We start from the raw sequence: 18,539 nt of genomic DNA on the forward strand, positions 1-18,539 counted from the left end.
TCTTTTATACACCTGCCTCACCTGCACACAGGGGGGAGGGGGAGGGGGAGGGGGGCGGGGCCTCCCAGACTCCCCTGAGGTTTCCAGCAGACTCCTCCCTGTGGTCACACTCTGTACTGTCACGGCTCAGTTTGAGAGTGTGACTCAGCAGAGAACAGATCAAACCACAGATCCACGGAATGTGACGAGGGTCACAGATAATCAAATCTAATCTGAATACATTTGGATTAATATTGGATTACTTCAAAGACAAACATTGAAAGTGTTGCACCGTATAACAAAAAAAAAGGACCAATGTAACCACAACATTTTGACTTCCACCAATTCATTTTTAAAACTGTTGAAACATCAAAACATTTTCAACGAACGTAAAATTAATTTAGCATAATATACAGAATTTACAAACAAAAAACAAGCATAAAAAGCATTATCATTATTTATAAATCTAAGAGAAATGAAATAAAACATTAACAAAACTGGCAACCTCAGAGTGTATATTAGTGAGTGATTTTTACAGTAATATGTATTTTTTTGAAAATTGTGATTAAAAAGTTGACATGTTTAAAAAAATATCATCAAAATGTAATGAAGCAATCCCTCAGATCTCGACTATGTAACTGTAATCTAATCACACATTTTTCAAATGGAATCTGGTCTGATTACAGTTACTTATTTTTTGTAATCTGATTACGTAATCCAGATTGTAATCCGTTACTGACCAACCCTGAATATGACACACGTTTGGTCCGTGACACAGAAACAAACATACGGAGGCGTGAAAACATAACGGATCAATTAATCAACTAACTGTTACATCACAACTTCATATCGGTAAGTCAGAACTAGAGCTGCAACAGTTAATCGATCATGATCGATGATTAAATTAATCTGCAACTATTTTGATAACCGATTAATCGTTTTTTATGACAAAAAAGAAGTCAAAATTCTTTGATTTCAGCTTCTTATATCTGAATATGTTCTGGTTTCTTTGCTCCTCTGTGACACTGAACTGAATATCTTACTGTCGATGATGAAAATAACTGTTAGTTGCGTCTCTAATCAGAACGCTCTCCCATGAGTCAGGGGCCCAGCCGCCATGTTGAGAACCGGTGGACTCAACTCTCTGAGTGCAAAGTAGATCAACACATTGATCATCGATGAAATATTTCGACCTGGTTGCTCTGACACTCTTACTTCATCCGGCTCCGACTGAACTCTGATGTTAATGACGTTGTTATGATTATAATTATGTTATGAAGATATTTTTATTAATTTATTTGATAAGAAACAACAGAAACAGACGAGACAGAGTTTGAAATGCTTTTTATTGATTGTTTGTTTTGTAGTAATGAACAGTTTTTGTTTCATTCTTCATTATTTTAATCAGACAGAAGCTGGAGATAAGAAAGTGTGACATCATCGTTTAACTGTAGGTGTCTTTCTCAGCCTGTGATTGGCTCATTGCTGATGACGACTCGAGGATCAACACAGGTCGGAACGTTTCCTCCAGCGACTCACCTGCAGGAAGAAATTAATAAAGTCAGAGTTTAATCTCATCATCAGAAATATATCATAACTGGTTACAACACCTCAGTGTCCCGACCGTTCTGTCCAGTAGAGTCCAGTAGAATACAGTACTACACTCCACTGTAGAATACAGCACAGTGTAGTACAGTAGCAAACAGTAGAAGATAGTATTACACTCTATAGTAGAGTACAGTAGAACACAGTGTAGTACAGTAGAAGATAGTACTACACTCTACAGTAGAGTACAGTGTACTACAGTGTACTACAGTGTAGTACAGTAGGCTCTGTGGTCTCACCCGTCCCTTGGCTCAGCCTCGTTCCCATCTGGCTCCAGAACGAACAGGGTTTCTGACGCAGGCCCTGGCGGTGACGGAGGGCGGGGCTTATCTCAAGGTAGGTGGGCGTGGCTTCAGAGGACTGGACCGGCTGCCAGCGTGGCAGAACTGACTCCTCCCACACGCGTGACGGGTTCGGGTTCCTGTGGGAGAAGTGAGGGGAAACATAAGTCACCTGGTTCAGATGGAGCAGAGCCGTCTCCATGACAACAGACTCAATGTTTCCACGACAACAGACTCACCCCGTCCGGACGAAGCTCGACACGTAGGTCATCATGGCCAGAGAGAGGCGACGCCCCGAGGTCGGGAAACGCTGAGAGCTGATTGGATGATGAGGAGTCCCGAACACAAACTGAACGTCCAGAGGAACGGAGGCGTCGGCCCTGCAGACAAAAGCAAAGATCAATCTGATCAGTATCAGCTGATGAGCTGATGCTCTGGGCTGAAACCTGTTTCCTCACCTGTGGTCTGCTGCGGACGCCGGCTGGTGATACAGGAAGACGTTGGCGCCGCCGTTCGCCCAGTGACTCGCCATCCGAAGCCCGGGACACGTGATGAACAGATCTCTGCAGGAGACACAGAGTTTATTGATTATGTTTTCATTATGACCAGAGCTCGTGGCCGTCATGACGGCGGCGTCCCACCTGGTGGCGTTGTCGAGCGCTCTGGAGAACAGGTTGTACCCGGCGGGGGAGGGGCCGTGGTCCAGGGAGTAGAACCAGGATGCCGCCTCCTTCAGCAGCTCGCTTCCCGCCTCGCCGCCCAGCGAGCGCCTCAGCGCCTCGTAGAACGCCGTCTTCCCGTCGGCTCGACCCTGAAGAGCCTCAAAGTCCTGACGACAGGCGATAAAGTTTGGTTCAAGAGTTTCCACGTCCTGATTAAATCCGTTCAGACTCAAACGTCACAATGTTGGTACCAGGGAACATTTCCTGTTTCAAGGCAAATTTATTAATATAGATTTAAACACTAGTGAGATTCTGACCTTGACCCGTCGAGCTCGGACGATCAGCCCGTCCTGCTCCAATGATCCCAGCAGCAGGTCGACGCCGCGGAGGGACAACGGGGAGTCGGACCGACGGAGGACGGGCGACCAAGACCGGAATGGACCGCTGACCGCCAGCAGCTGGTGAGACAGACAGAGTGAGACGGGTGGGACAGGGAGACGAGTGGGAGACAGGTGGGTGAGACAGGTGAACCCTACCTTGGTCTGAGCAGCGTTGAGTTTGTCGACGGGCGTCGTTCTGAGGCAGGCGACGAGGTCAGAGGTCACACAGCCGAGCTCTTTGGCCAGATCGAGAGTCTGTTGTCTGGAGGAAGAGGAGGAGGAGGAGTGGAGCAGGGATGGAGAGAAGACTGAGCCGCCCTGCAGGAGGAAGAGGAGGAGGAGGAGGAAGAAGGGTTAAGAAGGGTGAACGTGTTGAATCGTGTTCTGCAGCTTTAAGACACTGTTTCTGTTTCACTGCTGTTCATCAACCTGATCCATTTAATCTGATTCATCAATAACTGATCTGAAAACATTTCTTTCTTTAAAGCCCCAGTGTGTCATTTAAAAAAAAAAAATTCTGGCGCCATCTGGTGGTAAAGTTGCAAAAAGCTAACCCTAAGAAAATGGCTGGCTGCTGCATTTTATGCCCAGATGTTTCTTGTCATCTTTAACCTCTAGCACTTTGAGATCTGTTTTTAATGAAAAAGTGTATTATTATTATGATTATGATTATAATGACTGTATATAAACTCACCATTAGCATCATGCGCTGGAACAGAGGAGGAGACAAGGAGGAGGAGACGAGGAGGTGAAGGCTGGTCATGTCAGCACCACCACGCTCCGCCCCCACCGTCACTCTACTGTTGTCTCCGCCCATCAGGGAGATGTGGGCGTTAACCCAGCGGAGCACCGCCTCCTGGTCCGACAGCCCGTAGTTGCCAGGGAGACCAGATTCACCTGGAGACACACCAGGATTAGAGAGAGAGGGGGCGGAGTCTCTGTGTGTGTGTGTGTCTCTGTCTGTGTTGTTTACCTGTGCTCAGGAACCCCAGCGCCGCGGTCCGGTAGTGTGCCGTTACCACGACGATATTACCCACAGCAGCGAGGGTGGAACCGTCCAGCAGCCCTGGCTTCTGACTGGCTGAAGGGTTGAAGAAAAAGACCAGGACTGGGACACGCCCCCTCTGACACATACACACACACACACACACACACACACACACACACACACACACACAGACGTGGACAGGTGACAGACAGCTCCAAGTCACAGACATGACCTCAGAGTCGTCGTCATGGTGACGGTAACATCACAGACTCACCTGAGCAGCAGGTGAGAAGATGTTGAGGTAGAGACAGTTTTCACTGGAGGAAGAGGACGAGGCTGCGTCACCGGGTTGCAGACAGCTGGGTCTACAGACAGACAGACAGACAGACAGACAGGTGGGTCTACAGACAGACAGACAGACAGACAGACAGACAGCTGGGTCTACAGACAGACAGACAGACAGACAGACAGCTGGGTCTACAGAAAGACAGAGAGACAGATGGGTCTACAGACAGACAGAGTGACAGGTGGGTCTACAGACAGACAGAGAGAGAGACAGGTGGGTCTACAGAAAGAGAGAGAGACAGGTGGGTCTACAGACAGACAGACAGAGTGACAGGTGGGTCTACAGACAGACAGAGTGACAGGTTGGTCTACAGACAGACAGAGAGAGAGACAGGTGGGTCTACAGACAGACAGAGTGACAGGTGGGTCTACAGAAAGACAGAGAGACAGGTGGGTCTACAGACAGACAGACAGAGTGACAGGTGGTGCTACAGACAGACAGAGTGACAGGTGGGTCTACAGACAGACAGAGTGACAGGTGGGTCTACAGACAGACAGAGTGACAGGTGGGTCTACAGACAGACAGAGTGACAGGTGGGTCTACAGAAAGACAGAGAGACAGGTGGGTCTACAGACATACAGACAGAGTGACAGGTGGGTCTACAGACAGACAGAGTGACAGGTTGGTCTACAGACAGACAGAGAGAGAGACAGGTGGGTCTACAGACAGACAGAGTGACAGGTGGGTCTACAGAAAGACAGAGAGACAGGTGGGTCTACAGACAGACAGACAGAGTGACAGGTGGTGCTACAGACAGACAGAGTGACAGGTGGGTCTACAGACAGACAGACAGAGTGACAGGTGGGTCTACAGACAGACAGAGTGACAGGTGGGTCTACAGAAAGACAGAGAGATAGGTGGGTCTACAGACATACAGACAGAGTGACAGGTGGGTCTACAGACAGACAGAGTGACAGGTTGGTCTACAGACAGACAGAGAGAGAGACAGGTGGGTCTACAGACAGACAGAGTGACAGGTGGGTCTACAGAAAGACAGAGAGACAGGTGGGTCTACAGACAGACAGACAGAGTGACAGGTGGTGCTACAGACAGACAGAGTGACAGGTGGGTCTACAGACAGACAGAGTGACAGGTGGGTCTACAGAAAGACAGAGAGACAGGTGGGTCTACAGACATACAGACAGAGTGACAGGTGGGTCTACAGACAGACAGAGTGACAGGTTGGTCTACAGACAGACAGAGAGAGAGACAGGTGGGTCTACAGACAGACAGAGTGACAGGTGGGTCTACAGACAGACAGACAGAGTGACAGGTGGGTCTACAGACAGACAGACAGAGTGACAGGTGGGTCGACAGACAGACAGAGTGACAGGTGGGTCTACAGACAGACAGAGAGAGAGACAGGTGGGTCTACAGACAGACAGGCAGAGTGACAGGTGGGTCTACAGACAGACAGAGAGAGAGAGACAGGTGGGTCTACAGACAGACAGACAGACAGAGAGGTGGGTCCACAGACAGACAGACAGCTGGGTCTACAGAAAGACAGAGAGACAGGTGGGTCTACAGACACAGACAGACAGACAGACAGACAGGTGGGTCTACAGACAGACAGACAGACAGACAGCTGGGTCTAAAGAAAGACAGAGAGACAGGTGGGTCTACAAACAGACAGACAGGGTGGCAGGTGGGTCTACAGACAGACAGAGTGACAGGTGGGTCTACAGACAGACAGAGTGACAGGTGGGTCTACAGACAGACAGACAGAGTGACAGGTGGGTCTACAGACAGACAGACAGGTGGGTCTACAGACAGACAGAGTGACAGGTGGGTCTACAGACAGACAGACAGACAGGTGGGTCTACAGACAGACAGACAGACAGACAGGTGGTACAGACAGATAGGCGGGTCTACAGACAGACAGACAGCTGGGGCTACAGACAGAGAGACAGACAGGTGGATGGTAAAGACAGACAGGTGGTTACCGTGGTTTGGTGGCGTCCCAGGTTCCCGTCCAATCAGCTGGCTGAGCATCTTGGAAGCGGAGCGATCCTATTGGTGGACGGGCGTAGGGAACTCCCAGAAACTGAACGACTGTCTTCTGGTCTGACCCCAGGGTTGTTTTCACGGCAACGCCCTGCAGGATCCCATGACCCGGGACGGACACGGTCGTAACCGGCTGCGACCGCTCTGAGGGAACCACAACACAGACGGGTGAGGACAGCGGGACTCAAACCGTCAACAGTGCTGTTCTCGGCTGTGATTGGCTAACCTGTCCTCAGGTACACCTGGGGGGCGGGCTCTCTGATGACCAGACGGCAGGAGGTGGAGGGTCGAGAGGAGCCTGGGGCGGAGCTTAGCCCACAAGCTGTGGTGTCGGGGTAAAGGACGCAGCGGGAGGCAGACTCCACCTCACTGAGTGACACGGCGACACAAGACTCCGCCTCCTGGCAGGCTGACAGGAAGTGAACAGACGGGCGTCACGAGGGCGGGAAAGTACGAGAGGGAGAGGGATTTATTAGTGTTCTACTGTGGTTACCATGGAGACACCAGTCCCTGGTCTTGTTCCTGTCGGTGGCGATGTCACGGCTTATGTGGATGATATCATACGTAGAGACAGACGGGTCGACGAGGACTGATGAGTCAGAGAGGAGACGCCACTCGTCCAGAGACACTGAGATGCAGACATTCATCCACACGTATTACAAGTAGTAGTATCTGTAGTAATGTTTGTAGTAGTACTGCAGTAGTATCAGTAGTTATGTTAGTTCTAGTAGTAATGTAGTAAAACTGTAGTAGTAACAGTAGTAGTAGTATCAGTAGTAGTACTGTAGTAGTAACAGCAGCAGTAGTACCAGTAGTAATGTTAGTAGTTATAGTACTGTACAAGTATCAGTAGTAGTACTGTAGCAGTAACAGTAGTAGAACTACAGTAGTATCTGAAGTTGTAACTGTAGTAGTAATGTAGTAGTACTGCAGTAGTATCAGTAGTAGTACTGTAGTACTGCAGTCTCACCGTTGCGTGGGCTCAGGCTGAACGACGGACACAGAGCAGGAGCAGAACTCCACTGATTCACTGAAAACACACACAGGGCAGGTTACTCACTGTGTGTACTTATACTGTGAGTGTGTAGTACTTGTGTGTACTCAGCACCTGGTTTAAGGTACCAGCCGAAGGGGTCGGGCGAGGTCTTCACTGCAGACGGGCGACAGTCCTGAGTCCTCCAGGAGGTCATGTGATCTTCACCACACGTCTGAACCCCGAGGCTGATCAGAGACAGACACACAACGTCTGCACCGCCTGCACACACACACACACACACACACACACACACACACACACACACACACACACACACACACACACACACACACACACACACACACACACACACACACACACACACACACACACACACACACACACACACTTCTTTGTTCCTTCTCTCTGAGTTGACAAGTGTCAATGACCCCGCCCCTCCGCCGTTCACCACACCCCCTCTACATTTAACCACACGCCATTAACCTCCGACACAAATCAGACATGTAGAAACCATGGTTACCTGGAGATTCGGTGTCCCGGACAAAGCCGATACCACGGCAACAAGGATCCTCATCACAACGCCGCTCACACTGCATGAACCTGACACACACGCACACACACAGTGTTGTCAGATAAAAGTTGTGTACATCGTCTGTGGAGAAGCGTTGTGATGACGTGTGACTTTAGTAAACGTCAAGTGTTCAGTTCCTCAGACTCGTGTCAGACGCAGGAAGCTGATGATGACGGGGGGGGCGGAGCTAAAGTCCTGCGTGTGTTTATAGAGACTAACAGAGTTTGAAAAAGTCGTGTTCGCTCGTTAGCTATGAAGAATCAATGAAGGTTTATTTTGGTAAAAATATTTTTAAATGTGTGTGTGTGTGTGTGTGAGTGTGTGTGAGTGTGTGTGAGTGTTACCCCTCAGACAGCGGTGTGTTGCCTCTCACGCTGACTCGGCTGCGTACAGAGTATGAAACCATCTTCTGGAAAGAAACTCTCTCGTAGAAACTCTTAACTGGTCCTGACAGATCCACTGCCCGCACACACACACACACACACACACACACACACACACACACACACACACACACACACACACACACACACACACACACACACACACACACACACACACACACACACACACACACACTGAATTTAAAACACTTGACTTTGTCAATTTAAATAAAAATCAGTTTAGACACATGAATCCAGAATCAGATGATGAACACGTGAAGCAGGTTTGTTCATGAAGAAGATAAGTGCTTCAGCTGTTGCCTCATGGGTAATGAGCAGAGGTAGAGTCGGGTAGAGAGAGAAACAAGGCGGGACGCACCCGTCCTGCTGTAGGTGTTGTTGGGCGATCTGTCCAGCAGGAGGCGACAGGCTCGCCTCAGCGGTTTGTCGTAGGCGCCGCAGACTCGAGTGTCCGGAAACAAGGAGCAGCTGAAGAAACCAGTCGAGTCGGCGTCTCTGAGGTCGGCGACCGAGCAGCGGCGCTCGGCAACGCAGCCTGACGACGACAACAACAACAACAACAACAACAACGACAGAGGTGCGATTAGATCACCTGATCCACGTTCAACTCCTGCGTGGACTTAGAGGGAGGACAAAGAGTCGTACGTGTGAGACACCAGAGCAGTGCCTGCTGGGAGTCGTAGTTCTTCTTGTTGAGCCAGAAGGACAGAACGGACAAGTTCCTCTGAGGATCCACCAGGACGTCGTCTTCTGACAGGGACTCAAACCTCCGCTGCACCGAGCCTGAACACACACACACACGCACACACACATAAATAAACATATTAATATAATACTAAAAGAACTTTCTTTAACATTGAAACAAGTTGAGACGATACGAACTGTCCAAAGGTCGAGGGAGTTCAGCTGCTGCACAGGAAGAGGAACCAGAACCAGAACCAGAACCAGAACCAGCTGCTGAGTCTGCACCTGACAGACAGACAGACATCATCACTGTGGGCGTGGCTCATTACCCAGGAGAAAGAGGCTCCGCCCTCTTGTTCTAATGAAACACCACAAACAGACGTCGGAATGTTTTTCCTACATTTACCAAGATGGATCTTCAGTTTCCTCAAATGTTTACTCCGGTGTGAACAGTCTCACTGTCACTTCCACACTTACATCACCGTTGCTGTAGTTACGCATGGCGTCCAAAAAAAATCACTGCTCGTAGTTTTCAAACTAAATTGTGTAAATGCCTGAGGTTCATCCAACGATCAAGCTAAATTTAATGAGCGCCCCGTTACTCTGGAGACGCTTCTCCAGGACAGGTCAGAGGTTAGAGGTCAGAGGTCAGGTACCAGTGTTCAGGTAGACGGCCTGGAAGCTGACGATGGAGGCCTGGTAGTCCTTCTTCTTCTTACTGTCGGCCGGCAGAGCAGAATCAGCTGGAGACACACACACACACACACACACAGACCAGTGACTACAGACAGTACAGACGGTGCAGATGGTACAGATGTATATGTGTCTCTTCTCTCACTGATGGTGAATTCTTGGCCTCCGAAGTCGAACACGAAGCTCCTCTGCTGCTCGTTGTAGCTTAGCCCCGCCCCACAGATACGACTGGCGGCTCCTTGTCCAATCACGTCCCAGTCCTGGTCCCCACACATCAAGACTGACGGAGTTCTCAGCCAACCACAGAGCACGGAGCCTGGGGGTCATGTAATAACCTGATAAATCACAGATTCACTCGTTCATCCCTTCATCCCTTCGTCACATGCTCCCGTCTCCGTGGTAACGCACCTCCGTGCAGACGGTTCTGGTTCAGGATGAACCCGTCGCAGCAGGTGTCGTGGTCGCAGCCGTCCTGACAGAAACGATGAGCGTCAGACAGAGACGTGTGTCCGGAGAACACCTGCGTCCTGAACACGCCCGAGACCGCCTTCGTCATCCTCATCCTCACCAGGCTCCGCCCCCGCTGCTGCTGCAAGGGAAACTCCGCCCCTGAAACACACAGACACACACGTGAACACGGTCACAGGGACGGTCACAGGGTTGATGGCCGTCGCCTGGTTGCTTAGGTTACATTACCTTTCTTCCTGATGACCAGCAGATCTGAAGACCCACCCCTCACTCTCGGAGAGCAGTTCAGCCAATCAAAGAGCTCGGCCTGAGGATTACCCAGAAACCCCGATGTCTGAGGACGCACACACACACGCGCACTCAAAATCAACATATTTGAAAACAGCTACACTTGTGTTTTAGTAGAATTATTAATAATTTTATGTGTGCGTGTTTAGTGTGTGTACCTGTTGGGACATGTTGCAGTGTGTGTTCAGTGTTTGTTTGTGTGTGTGTACCTGTTGGGACGTGTTGCAGTGTGTGTTCAGTGTTTGTTTGTGTGTGTGTACCTGTTGGGACGTGTTGCAGTGTGTGTTCAGTGTTTGTTTGTGTGTGTGTACCTGTTGGGACGTGTTGCAGTGTGTGTTCAGTGTTTGTTTGTGTGTGTGTACCTGTTGGGACGTGTTGCAGTGTGTGTTCAGTGTTTGTTTGTGTGTGTGTACCTGTTGGGACGTGTTGCAGTGTGTGTTCAGTGTGTGAGTGCTGTACAGTTCACACTGTGTGTTGAACAACGCCACATGGAGGCACGACGGCTCCGCTGCACACGCTGAGAAAAACAACCATAACCATCTAGTTTAATAAACGTTTAATAAAATATTATCAGAAATATATTTTATTCAGCAGAAGAAACATATATATATATAAACATATATAAACAAACGTAAAATCTGTGTGACCTTGGACGCAGGCTTTGAGGTCAGAGGTCATCGTCCGCAGAACTTCAGTGTCTTCAGCTCCGACGATCAGATCTGATCCTGGAACAGACTGAAACCTGCCGAGGACTACCACACACACACACACACACACACACACACACACACGTTACAAAGTGCTTCACACACACACCGATAAATCCACACAGCCGCTCTGTGATTGGCTGGTGCGTCTTCACCTGAGCACTCCTCATCCGTCAGAGCTTTATCGCTGTCCGTCCACTCGAGCTTCGCCCCCTCGCTGCTGACACACCTCCACCTGCCAGACAGGAAGTCAGGCTGCCCCGACAGGAAGTCGCCTCGCTCCGAACAGCGCAGACCCTGCCTCTGACATTCAGTCACACCTGACGGACAGACACCAGATGTTTTAGTGTATGAAACAACTTTTCTGTTTCCTCAGGAACCAGGACTCACATTGATCGACAGACGATGCTCCAGCAGGTGAGGAACCTCTGGGACAGCTGTTGCAGAAGCCCCGCCCCTCTTCATCCTGATAGGTTCCCTGTGGACACAGGAGACACACCCCCTCCCTGGAGAAGCTCCCGGCAGGACAGACGACTGTAAAAAAAAGACACGGAGTCGGTTACAGGACGAATCACAGCACAGAGACGAGGAGACGCCAATCCGACCGACTCACCGCAGCCTTCGCCGTCGCCGGCCAGATGGTAACCACGGGAACAGCCAAAGCTTGGTGTTGTCACGGAAACCAGTGTGGAGCTGATATTACCCAGAAGCCCCTGAACTCCATCCAGGAGTCTGGACTCGTTCAGGAACAGACCTGATTTATTATTAATGATATAAATTACGATTCAGTGATGGTTATGTTTATTAATGTATCGTACTGAATTCAACGGTTTGTCCAAACTCACCGATGTCGTGGAGGTCGGGGAGGTCAGAGGTAGGGAGGTCAGACAGGGCGGCGGTCCACGTGACTGTTAACGTCATCGACTCGTCACCATCACACTGCAGACGCACCGACGACTCGTCGCACAACATCACAGAGTGACCCGAAACAGGAAGCTACACACACACACACACAATAAATACTACAATGAATGATAATTACATTTATTAGAAAATAATTGATTCAGAATTCTGATTTGTTATGAAGTTTTTTTTCCATCTCGCATAAATTACATGAGGTGTGTAGACACAGTGTGTGTGTGTGTGTGTAGGTGTGTAGACACAGTGTGTGTGTGTGTGTGTGTGTGTAGGTGTGTAGACACAGTGTGTGTGTGTGTGTGTAGGTGTGTAGACACAGTGTGTGTGTGTGTGTGTAGGTGTGTAGACACAGTGTGTGTGTGTGTGTGTGTGTGTGTGTAGGTGTGTAGACACAGTGTGTGTGTGTGTGTGTGTGTAGGTGTGTAGACACAGTGTGTGTGTGTGTGTGTGTGTGTAGGTGTGTAGACACAGTGTGTGTGTGTGTAGGTGTGTAGACACAGTGTGTGTGTGTGTGTGTGTGTGTGTGTGTGTAGGTGTGTAGACACAGTGTGTGTGTAGGTGTGTATAGACGAGCGCCAGGTGTGCTCACCTGAGCGGAGCAGAGCCCCCTGCTGGTCATGGAGCTGAACAGCTGAGACTGTAAACTGCTGATTTGAGAGCAGGGCGACGATAACGACCAGAACTGAGAGAACGACACCGACTGCAGAGGCTGAGAGACTGAACACACACACACACACCCACACCCACACACACACACACACACACACAGGTAAATATGCCTTAAAATCATATTTCCATATGGACTCTCTCTCTTCTGCCCTCTGGAGGCCACACTCACTCTGACAGGCGCCACTCAGTGGTTTGTCAGCTCCGTCCCATCGCCGACCCTCAGTCTCACACAGGAAGCTGCCGACGGGAAGTGTGTTGTGGTAACCATGGTGACAGACCAGATCACAGCTCTGACGACCATCCGCTGCCGGACGGCAGAGCAGTGCACCATGGGTAACTACGGGGTCGGGACAGAGGGGACCTGGAGTGGGACAAGGACACAAACACGTGGACCAATCAGCAGCTTCAGTCAGAGCTGCAGTTTGTGCTGAGGAGACGAAGAGAAACAACGTACGGTCACACGATGGGGTCCGTCCCGTCTGCACAGGCATCCTGGTCCCTCCAACTTCCTGTCCGTCCATAGAGACGCACCAGCAGGAAGTGACATCACACTGCAATGGGACAAAGGAGCCGTCGGGGCGACACTGGCGACCCTGAAGCTCACACCAGCTGGGACCTGAACGCACCATTTACCAGTTAACAAGAGTGAAGTGTGATAGTGACTGCGTCAGAGTGTGTGTGTGTGTGTGTGTGTGTGTGTGTACATGTCAGCTGTCCTGCAGCGCCCCGCGTGGCCGTCTGTATCCAATCTCCAGTCAGAGGGTTTACACACCAGCCTGCAGCGCCTCCTGTCTGCAGCACGGAGTAACGACCGTCCTGAAACACACACACACGCGTTTAGATAGAATGTAATTCATTTTGATTGTGTGTGTGTGTGTGTGTGTGTGTGTGCTCGTACCTCCTCACACTTTGGTTGGTAAGGTGAGCTGGCGGTGATGTCAGAGCCCTTCGTCCAACCAGAGAGCAAAGTGCGAGCCCGAGCTCTTTGACAGCGAGTCTGACCTGCAGGAAAACACACACACACACACACACACACACACACACACACACACACACACACACACACACACACACACACACACACACACACACACACACACACACACACACACACACACACACACACACACACACACACACACACGCATCCAACACTTAAATACGATAGTGTGTTCGTCCGTCTCCTCTGTTCTCACCTCCGAGCTTCTAAAACTTTGTGTGTGTTTGTGCTCTCACATTTGGGCAGGCTGAGTGAGCGGCTGGTCAGAGAGTTGGGGACGTAGTCTCCTTCCTCATCAACACACCAACACTGACCTGGACACGGACAACACACACGTGAACATAGAGTGTGTGTGTCACAGTTGTTTATACTGTACAGGTGTGTGTGTGTGTGTGTGTGTGTGTGTGTGTGACCTGTGCTGTGGTAACACTGTGTGTACAGCCACTGTCCGTCAGCGTCACACTGTGGCGTAAACGGCAGGTAGGAACGACGCTGAGGAGGCAGGAACATCTGGACAGCTAGAAGACATCATCATCGTCATCATCACCATCACCATCATCATCATCACCATCATCATCATCATCATCATCTTCACCATCATCATCACCATCATCATCACCATCATCATCGTCATCACCATCATCATCACCATCCCCATCATCATCACCATCATCACCATCATCACCATCATCATCATCACCATCATCACCATCATCACCATCCCCATCATCATCACCATCACCATCGCTGATGACCCCAGAGCTGCAGGACCCAAACCCGTCATTATTATTATTGCTATTATTAATATTAATATTAATATCATCACTAATAATGACAACAACATAATTGTATTTTTTAATTATAAGTATCAGTCTGGTAGAGATTACAGCGGCGGTTGTACAACTGTCCTCTCTCTCTTCTCTCCTACTGTCTCTCCTCCCACCCTCTTTCTGCCCACCTCTCCTCTCTTCCTCCTCTCTCTCCTCACCCCAACCGGTCGAGACAGAAGCTCCGCCCACAACTGAGTCTGGTTCTGTCAGAGATTTCTTCCTGTTAAAAGGGAGTTTTTTCTCTCCACCGTCGCCAAGTGCTTTGCTCATTGTGGGATTTGTTGGGTTTTCCCTGTAATATTGTAATATTGACCTCACTATGTAGAGTGCCTTGAGACAATGTATGTTGTGATATGGCGCTATACAAATAAAATTGAATTGAATTGAATTGAACCATCGTCATCATCACCATCATCATCACCATCATCATCATCATCATCATCATCGTCACCATCATCACCATCCCCATCATCATCACCATCACCATCGTCATCATCACCATCATCATCATCACCATCATCATCATCACCATCATCATCATCATCATCATCATCACCATCACCATCGTCATCATCACCATCATCATCATCACCATCATCATCATCACCATCATCATCACCATCATCATCATCACCATCATCATCACCATCATCATCGTCATCACCATCATCATCACCATCCCCATCATCATCACCATCATCACCATCACCGTCATCATCATCACCATCATCACCATCCCCATCATCATCACCATCACCATCGTCATCATCACCATCATCACCATCACCATCATCGTCATCATCATCATCGTCACCATCATCACCATCATTATCGTCATCATCATCACCACCATCACCATCATCATCATCACCATCGCCATCATCATCATCACCATCATCACCATCGCCATCATCATCATCACCATCATCATCATCGTCATCATCATCATGACCATCATCATTATCATCACCATCCCCATCATCATCATTATCGTTATCGTCATCATGATCATCATCATCTTCATCATCTGAATCTTCCTCGTCTGACAGAACAGACTCAGACTGACTCACTGGAGTAAGCGGCCAATTGCAGAGCAGCGTTGGACCGACTCAGCAGCGTCTCAGAGATCTGCAGCTCCTCCTGCGACCGGCGGACCTGCAGCTCGTCGGCGGTCAGACGCAGGCCGTCGGCCAATAGGAATCCATAACCCAGAGGGAGGTGGGAGGAGCCGGAGAGAGCGACAATGCCCTTTGCCTGCTCCGTGAACGCCGTGACCTCAGCCAGCGCCCGAGCACAGTGACCTGCGGGTCAGCATCAGACTGTGGTCAGTGAGGCCAACGAGTTAGCACGCTCCGATCAACACAACCTTTATTAGAGTGGAATGTTTTAACTGAACAGACAAATTAATCTGAATGAACATTGATATGACAAACATGAGTCCAGAGGTTTTACTGGAACCAACTATTCAAAACCAACATCATCATCAGAACAAACGTCACATGATCTAAGTCACATGATCTACGTCACATGATCTAAGTAACATGATCTACGTCACATGGTCTACGTCACATGATCTACGTCAAATGATCTACGTCACATGATCTAAGTCGCATGAGCTAAGTCACATGATGTACGTCACATGATCTAAGTCAGATGAGCTAAGTCACATGATGTACGTCACATGATCTAAGTCACATGATCTATGTCACATGATCTAAGTCACATGATCTAAGTCACATGATGTACGTCACATGATCTAAGTCAGATGAGCTAAGTCACATGATGTACGTCACATGATCTAAGTCACATGATCTATGTCACATGATCTAAGTCACATGATGTACGTCACATGATGTACGTCACATGATCTAAGTCACATGATCTATGTCACATGATCTAAGTCACATGATCTAAGTCACATGATGTACGTCACATGATCTAAGTCAGATGAGCTAAGTCACATGATGTACGTCACATGATCTAAGTCACATGATCTATGTCACATGATCTAAGTCACATGATCTAAGTCACATGGTCTACGTCACATGATCTACGTCACATGATGTACGTCACATGATCTAAGTCAGATGAGCTAAGTAACATGATGTACGTCACATGATCTAAGTCACATGATCTATGTCACATGATCTAAGTCACATGATCTAAGTCACATGGTCTACGTCACATGATCTACGTCACATGATCTAAGTCACATGATCTAAGTCACATGGTCTACGTCACATGATCTACGTCACATGATCTAAGTCACATGAGCTAAGTCACATGATGTACGTCACATGATCTAAGTCAGATGAGCTAAGTAACATGATGCACGTCACATGATCTAAGTCACATGATCTATGTCAGAACGAAAAACATCTGCTGTCCTTTGAAACTGACCTGAGAACGACTGAAGGTTCTGAGTCTGTCTATCTGGACCTGAAAGACAGACAGGCAGACAGGTGAGGACAGACAGACAGACAGACAGACAGGTGAGGACAGACAGACAGACAGACAGACAGACAGACAGACAGACAGGTGAGGACAGACAGATAGAGGATGAACCCTTTATGACCTCATGACCTTTGCTCTGGCTCCACCCACAGGACAATAAATGAACTATAACTAATCAAAACTCATTTTCAGAGAAAAAGTCTGATAAATACTAAAAATCATTTGTTGTCAAACATGTTTCGATTGTTTTACGTATTAGTTTTTCTGAATCTGTTAACAGGTTGAGACTCTTACAGGTGACGGCGCCCCCTGTTGGCCCGGCTGTCATGGGTCGTCCCTCAGCGTTCACACAGAAGCAGCGCGAGCCGACGCACTGCAGCGGCAGGAAGTCTCCGTCCTCCGAGCACGCCGGGATGTGGATTTCAGCTCCGGCCGCCATGTTTCCTTTCACCTCCAGCGCCGCCGCTCGCTCTCTCTCACATCGGGACGGACAACGAGGCCGACGGCCAGAGCTCCGAGACCCCGCCACCTCCCGCCCCTGAGGGTCGACGCACCAGCAGGCTCCTCCTCCCTGACACTGGACCTCCCGGAAGCCGCCGTCGGACTTGCAGCTGGGAACAAAGATGGCTGCCCCATCGTGGTCCTCGTGAGCGGAGCAGGAACGAAGCAGAGGAGTCAGAACCTGGAAAACAACCAGATCAGCAGCGTCACTCGACCATCTGCTCGGTGTCAGTGACTCGTTCGCCAGCAACGACCTCTGACCTGCTCCAGAGAGAGTGAGCTGCTGAGGCCCGTGAGTGTGCGTCGCAGGGCGGACAGGAAGGCGTCGTCCTCCAGGGCTCTGCTGACGTACCGGACCAGGTCCCGGTTCTTCATGAGGCTCAGAGAGGAGAGCCGCTCCAGACCCAGAGCTCCTCGAGCTCCCACCGCCCCGCTCAGGTTCAGGGCGGCGGCGTTCTTCAGGAACTTCCCTCCAAACAGGTTCTCCTGGAGGCGACGGGAGGAGGCGCCTGACAGAGCCCGCACAGCGCCGCCCACCGAGGGGAAGAGACCCTGGAGCACTTCGACCAGGCGAGACAGGAAGGAAGTCGGGTCTGCCTCCACGGGCAGGACGTCCCGCAGAGGTCGGAGGAGGGAGAGACAGGAAGAAGCTGGAGATTTGCCAGAGGAGTTGCCAAGAAGGGGAGGAGCCACGGGACCGGAGAAGAGACGGGATAGAGCGCGACGACGCTGAGAGAGACAGTCGTCAAGACCTGAACCTGGAGGGGGACCAGATGAGATGAAGAGATGAAGAGATGAGGAGAGGAGGAGAGGAGGTGAGGAGACACAATATGACCAGATGACATGAGAGGATGAGCAGGGAAGGAGAGGAGGAGAGGAGACACAATGAGACCAGATGAGATGAAGAGATGAAGAGATGAGGAGAGGAGGAGAGGAGGTGAGGAGACACAATATGACCAGATGACATGAGAGGATGAGCAGGGAAAGAGAGGAGGAGAGGAGACACAATGAGACCAGATGAGATGAAGAGATGAGGAGAGGAGGTGAAGAGACACAATGAGAGTAGATGAGATGAAGAGATGAAGAGATGAGGAGAGGAGGTGAGGAGAC

The 18,539-nt window shown here is 49.7% G+C and overlaps 1 protein-coding gene across 2 annotated transcripts in view; it reads right to left on the minus strand.

Annotated features, from left to right (window-relative positions):
• Positions 1-1,306: 1,306 nt before the first annotated feature.
• tg (thyroglobulin) overlaps positions 1,307-18,539 on the minus strand; it is a 23,892-nt gene continuing 6,659 nt past the window's right edge. The window contains exons 10-50 of one of the 2 annotated variants that reach the window (XM_047335118.1): positions 17,691-18,187; positions 17,223-17,610; positions 16,875-16,913; positions 15,545-15,775; positions 14,058-14,162; positions 13,881-13,958; positions 13,543-13,646; positions 13,349-13,460; positions 13,099-13,260; positions 12,814-13,005; positions 12,565-12,692; positions 11,903-12,053; positions 11,671-11,811; positions 11,448-11,591; positions 11,213-11,377; positions 10,998-11,102; positions 10,764-10,867; positions 10,291-10,396; positions 10,003-10,203; positions 9,740-9,910; positions 9,558-9,644; positions 9,100-9,180; positions 8,863-9,000; positions 8,576-8,752; positions 8,158-8,272; positions 7,763-7,842; positions 7,354-7,500; positions 7,216-7,275; positions 6,739-6,873; positions 6,472-6,654; positions 6,185-6,389; positions 4,170-4,260; positions 3,881-4,031; positions 3,602-3,804; positions 3,064-3,225; positions 2,845-2,985; positions 2,507-2,694; positions 2,324-2,428; positions 2,105-2,245; positions 1,824-2,005; positions 1,307-1,518 (exon numbers count right to left, since the gene is read on the minus strand). In XM_047335118.1, coding sequence (XP_047191074.1) covers positions 1,424-1,518; positions 1,824-2,005; positions 2,105-2,245; positions 2,324-2,428; positions 2,507-2,694; positions 2,845-2,985; positions 3,064-3,225; positions 3,602-3,804; positions 3,881-4,031; positions 4,170-4,260; positions 6,185-6,389; positions 6,472-6,654; positions 6,739-6,873; positions 7,216-7,275; positions 7,354-7,500; positions 7,763-7,842; positions 8,158-8,272; positions 8,576-8,752; positions 8,863-9,000; positions 9,100-9,180; positions 9,558-9,644; positions 9,740-9,910; positions 10,003-10,203; positions 10,291-10,396; positions 10,764-10,867; positions 10,998-11,102; positions 11,213-11,377; positions 11,448-11,591; positions 11,671-11,811; positions 11,903-12,053; positions 12,565-12,692; positions 12,814-13,005; positions 13,099-13,260; positions 13,349-13,460; positions 13,543-13,646; positions 13,881-13,958; positions 14,058-14,162; positions 15,545-15,775; positions 16,875-16,913; positions 17,223-17,610; positions 17,691-18,187 — 6,191 coding nt within the window. In that variant the 3' untranslated portion in view covers positions 1,307-1,423. Of the gene's footprint in view, positions 1,519-1,823; positions 2,006-2,104; positions 2,246-2,323; positions 2,429-2,506; positions 2,695-2,844; positions 2,986-3,063; positions 3,226-3,601; positions 3,805-3,880; positions 4,032-4,169; positions 4,261-6,184; positions 6,390-6,471; positions 6,655-6,738; positions 6,874-7,215; positions 7,276-7,353; positions 7,501-7,762; positions 7,843-8,157; positions 8,273-8,575; positions 8,753-8,862; positions 9,001-9,099; positions 9,187-9,557; positions 9,645-9,739; positions 9,911-10,002; positions 10,204-10,290; positions 10,397-10,763; positions 10,868-10,997; positions 11,103-11,212; positions 11,378-11,447; positions 11,592-11,670; positions 11,812-11,902; positions 12,054-12,564; positions 12,693-12,813; positions 13,006-13,098; positions 13,261-13,348; positions 13,461-13,542; positions 13,647-13,880; positions 13,959-14,057; positions 14,163-15,544; positions 15,776-16,874; positions 16,914-17,222; positions 17,611-17,690; positions 18,188-18,539 lie in introns of both variants that reach the window. The other variant, XM_035607939.2, reaches the window with a different exon arrangement.

The sequence above is a fragment of the Scophthalmus maximus genome, chromosome 10 (genome assembly GCF_022379125.1).
Source record: "Scophthalmus maximus strain ysfricsl-2021 chromosome 10, ASM2237912v1, whole genome shotgun sequence".
Lineage (NCBI taxonomy): Eukaryota > Metazoa > Chordata > Actinopteri > Pleuronectiformes > Scophthalmidae > Scophthalmus > Scophthalmus maximus.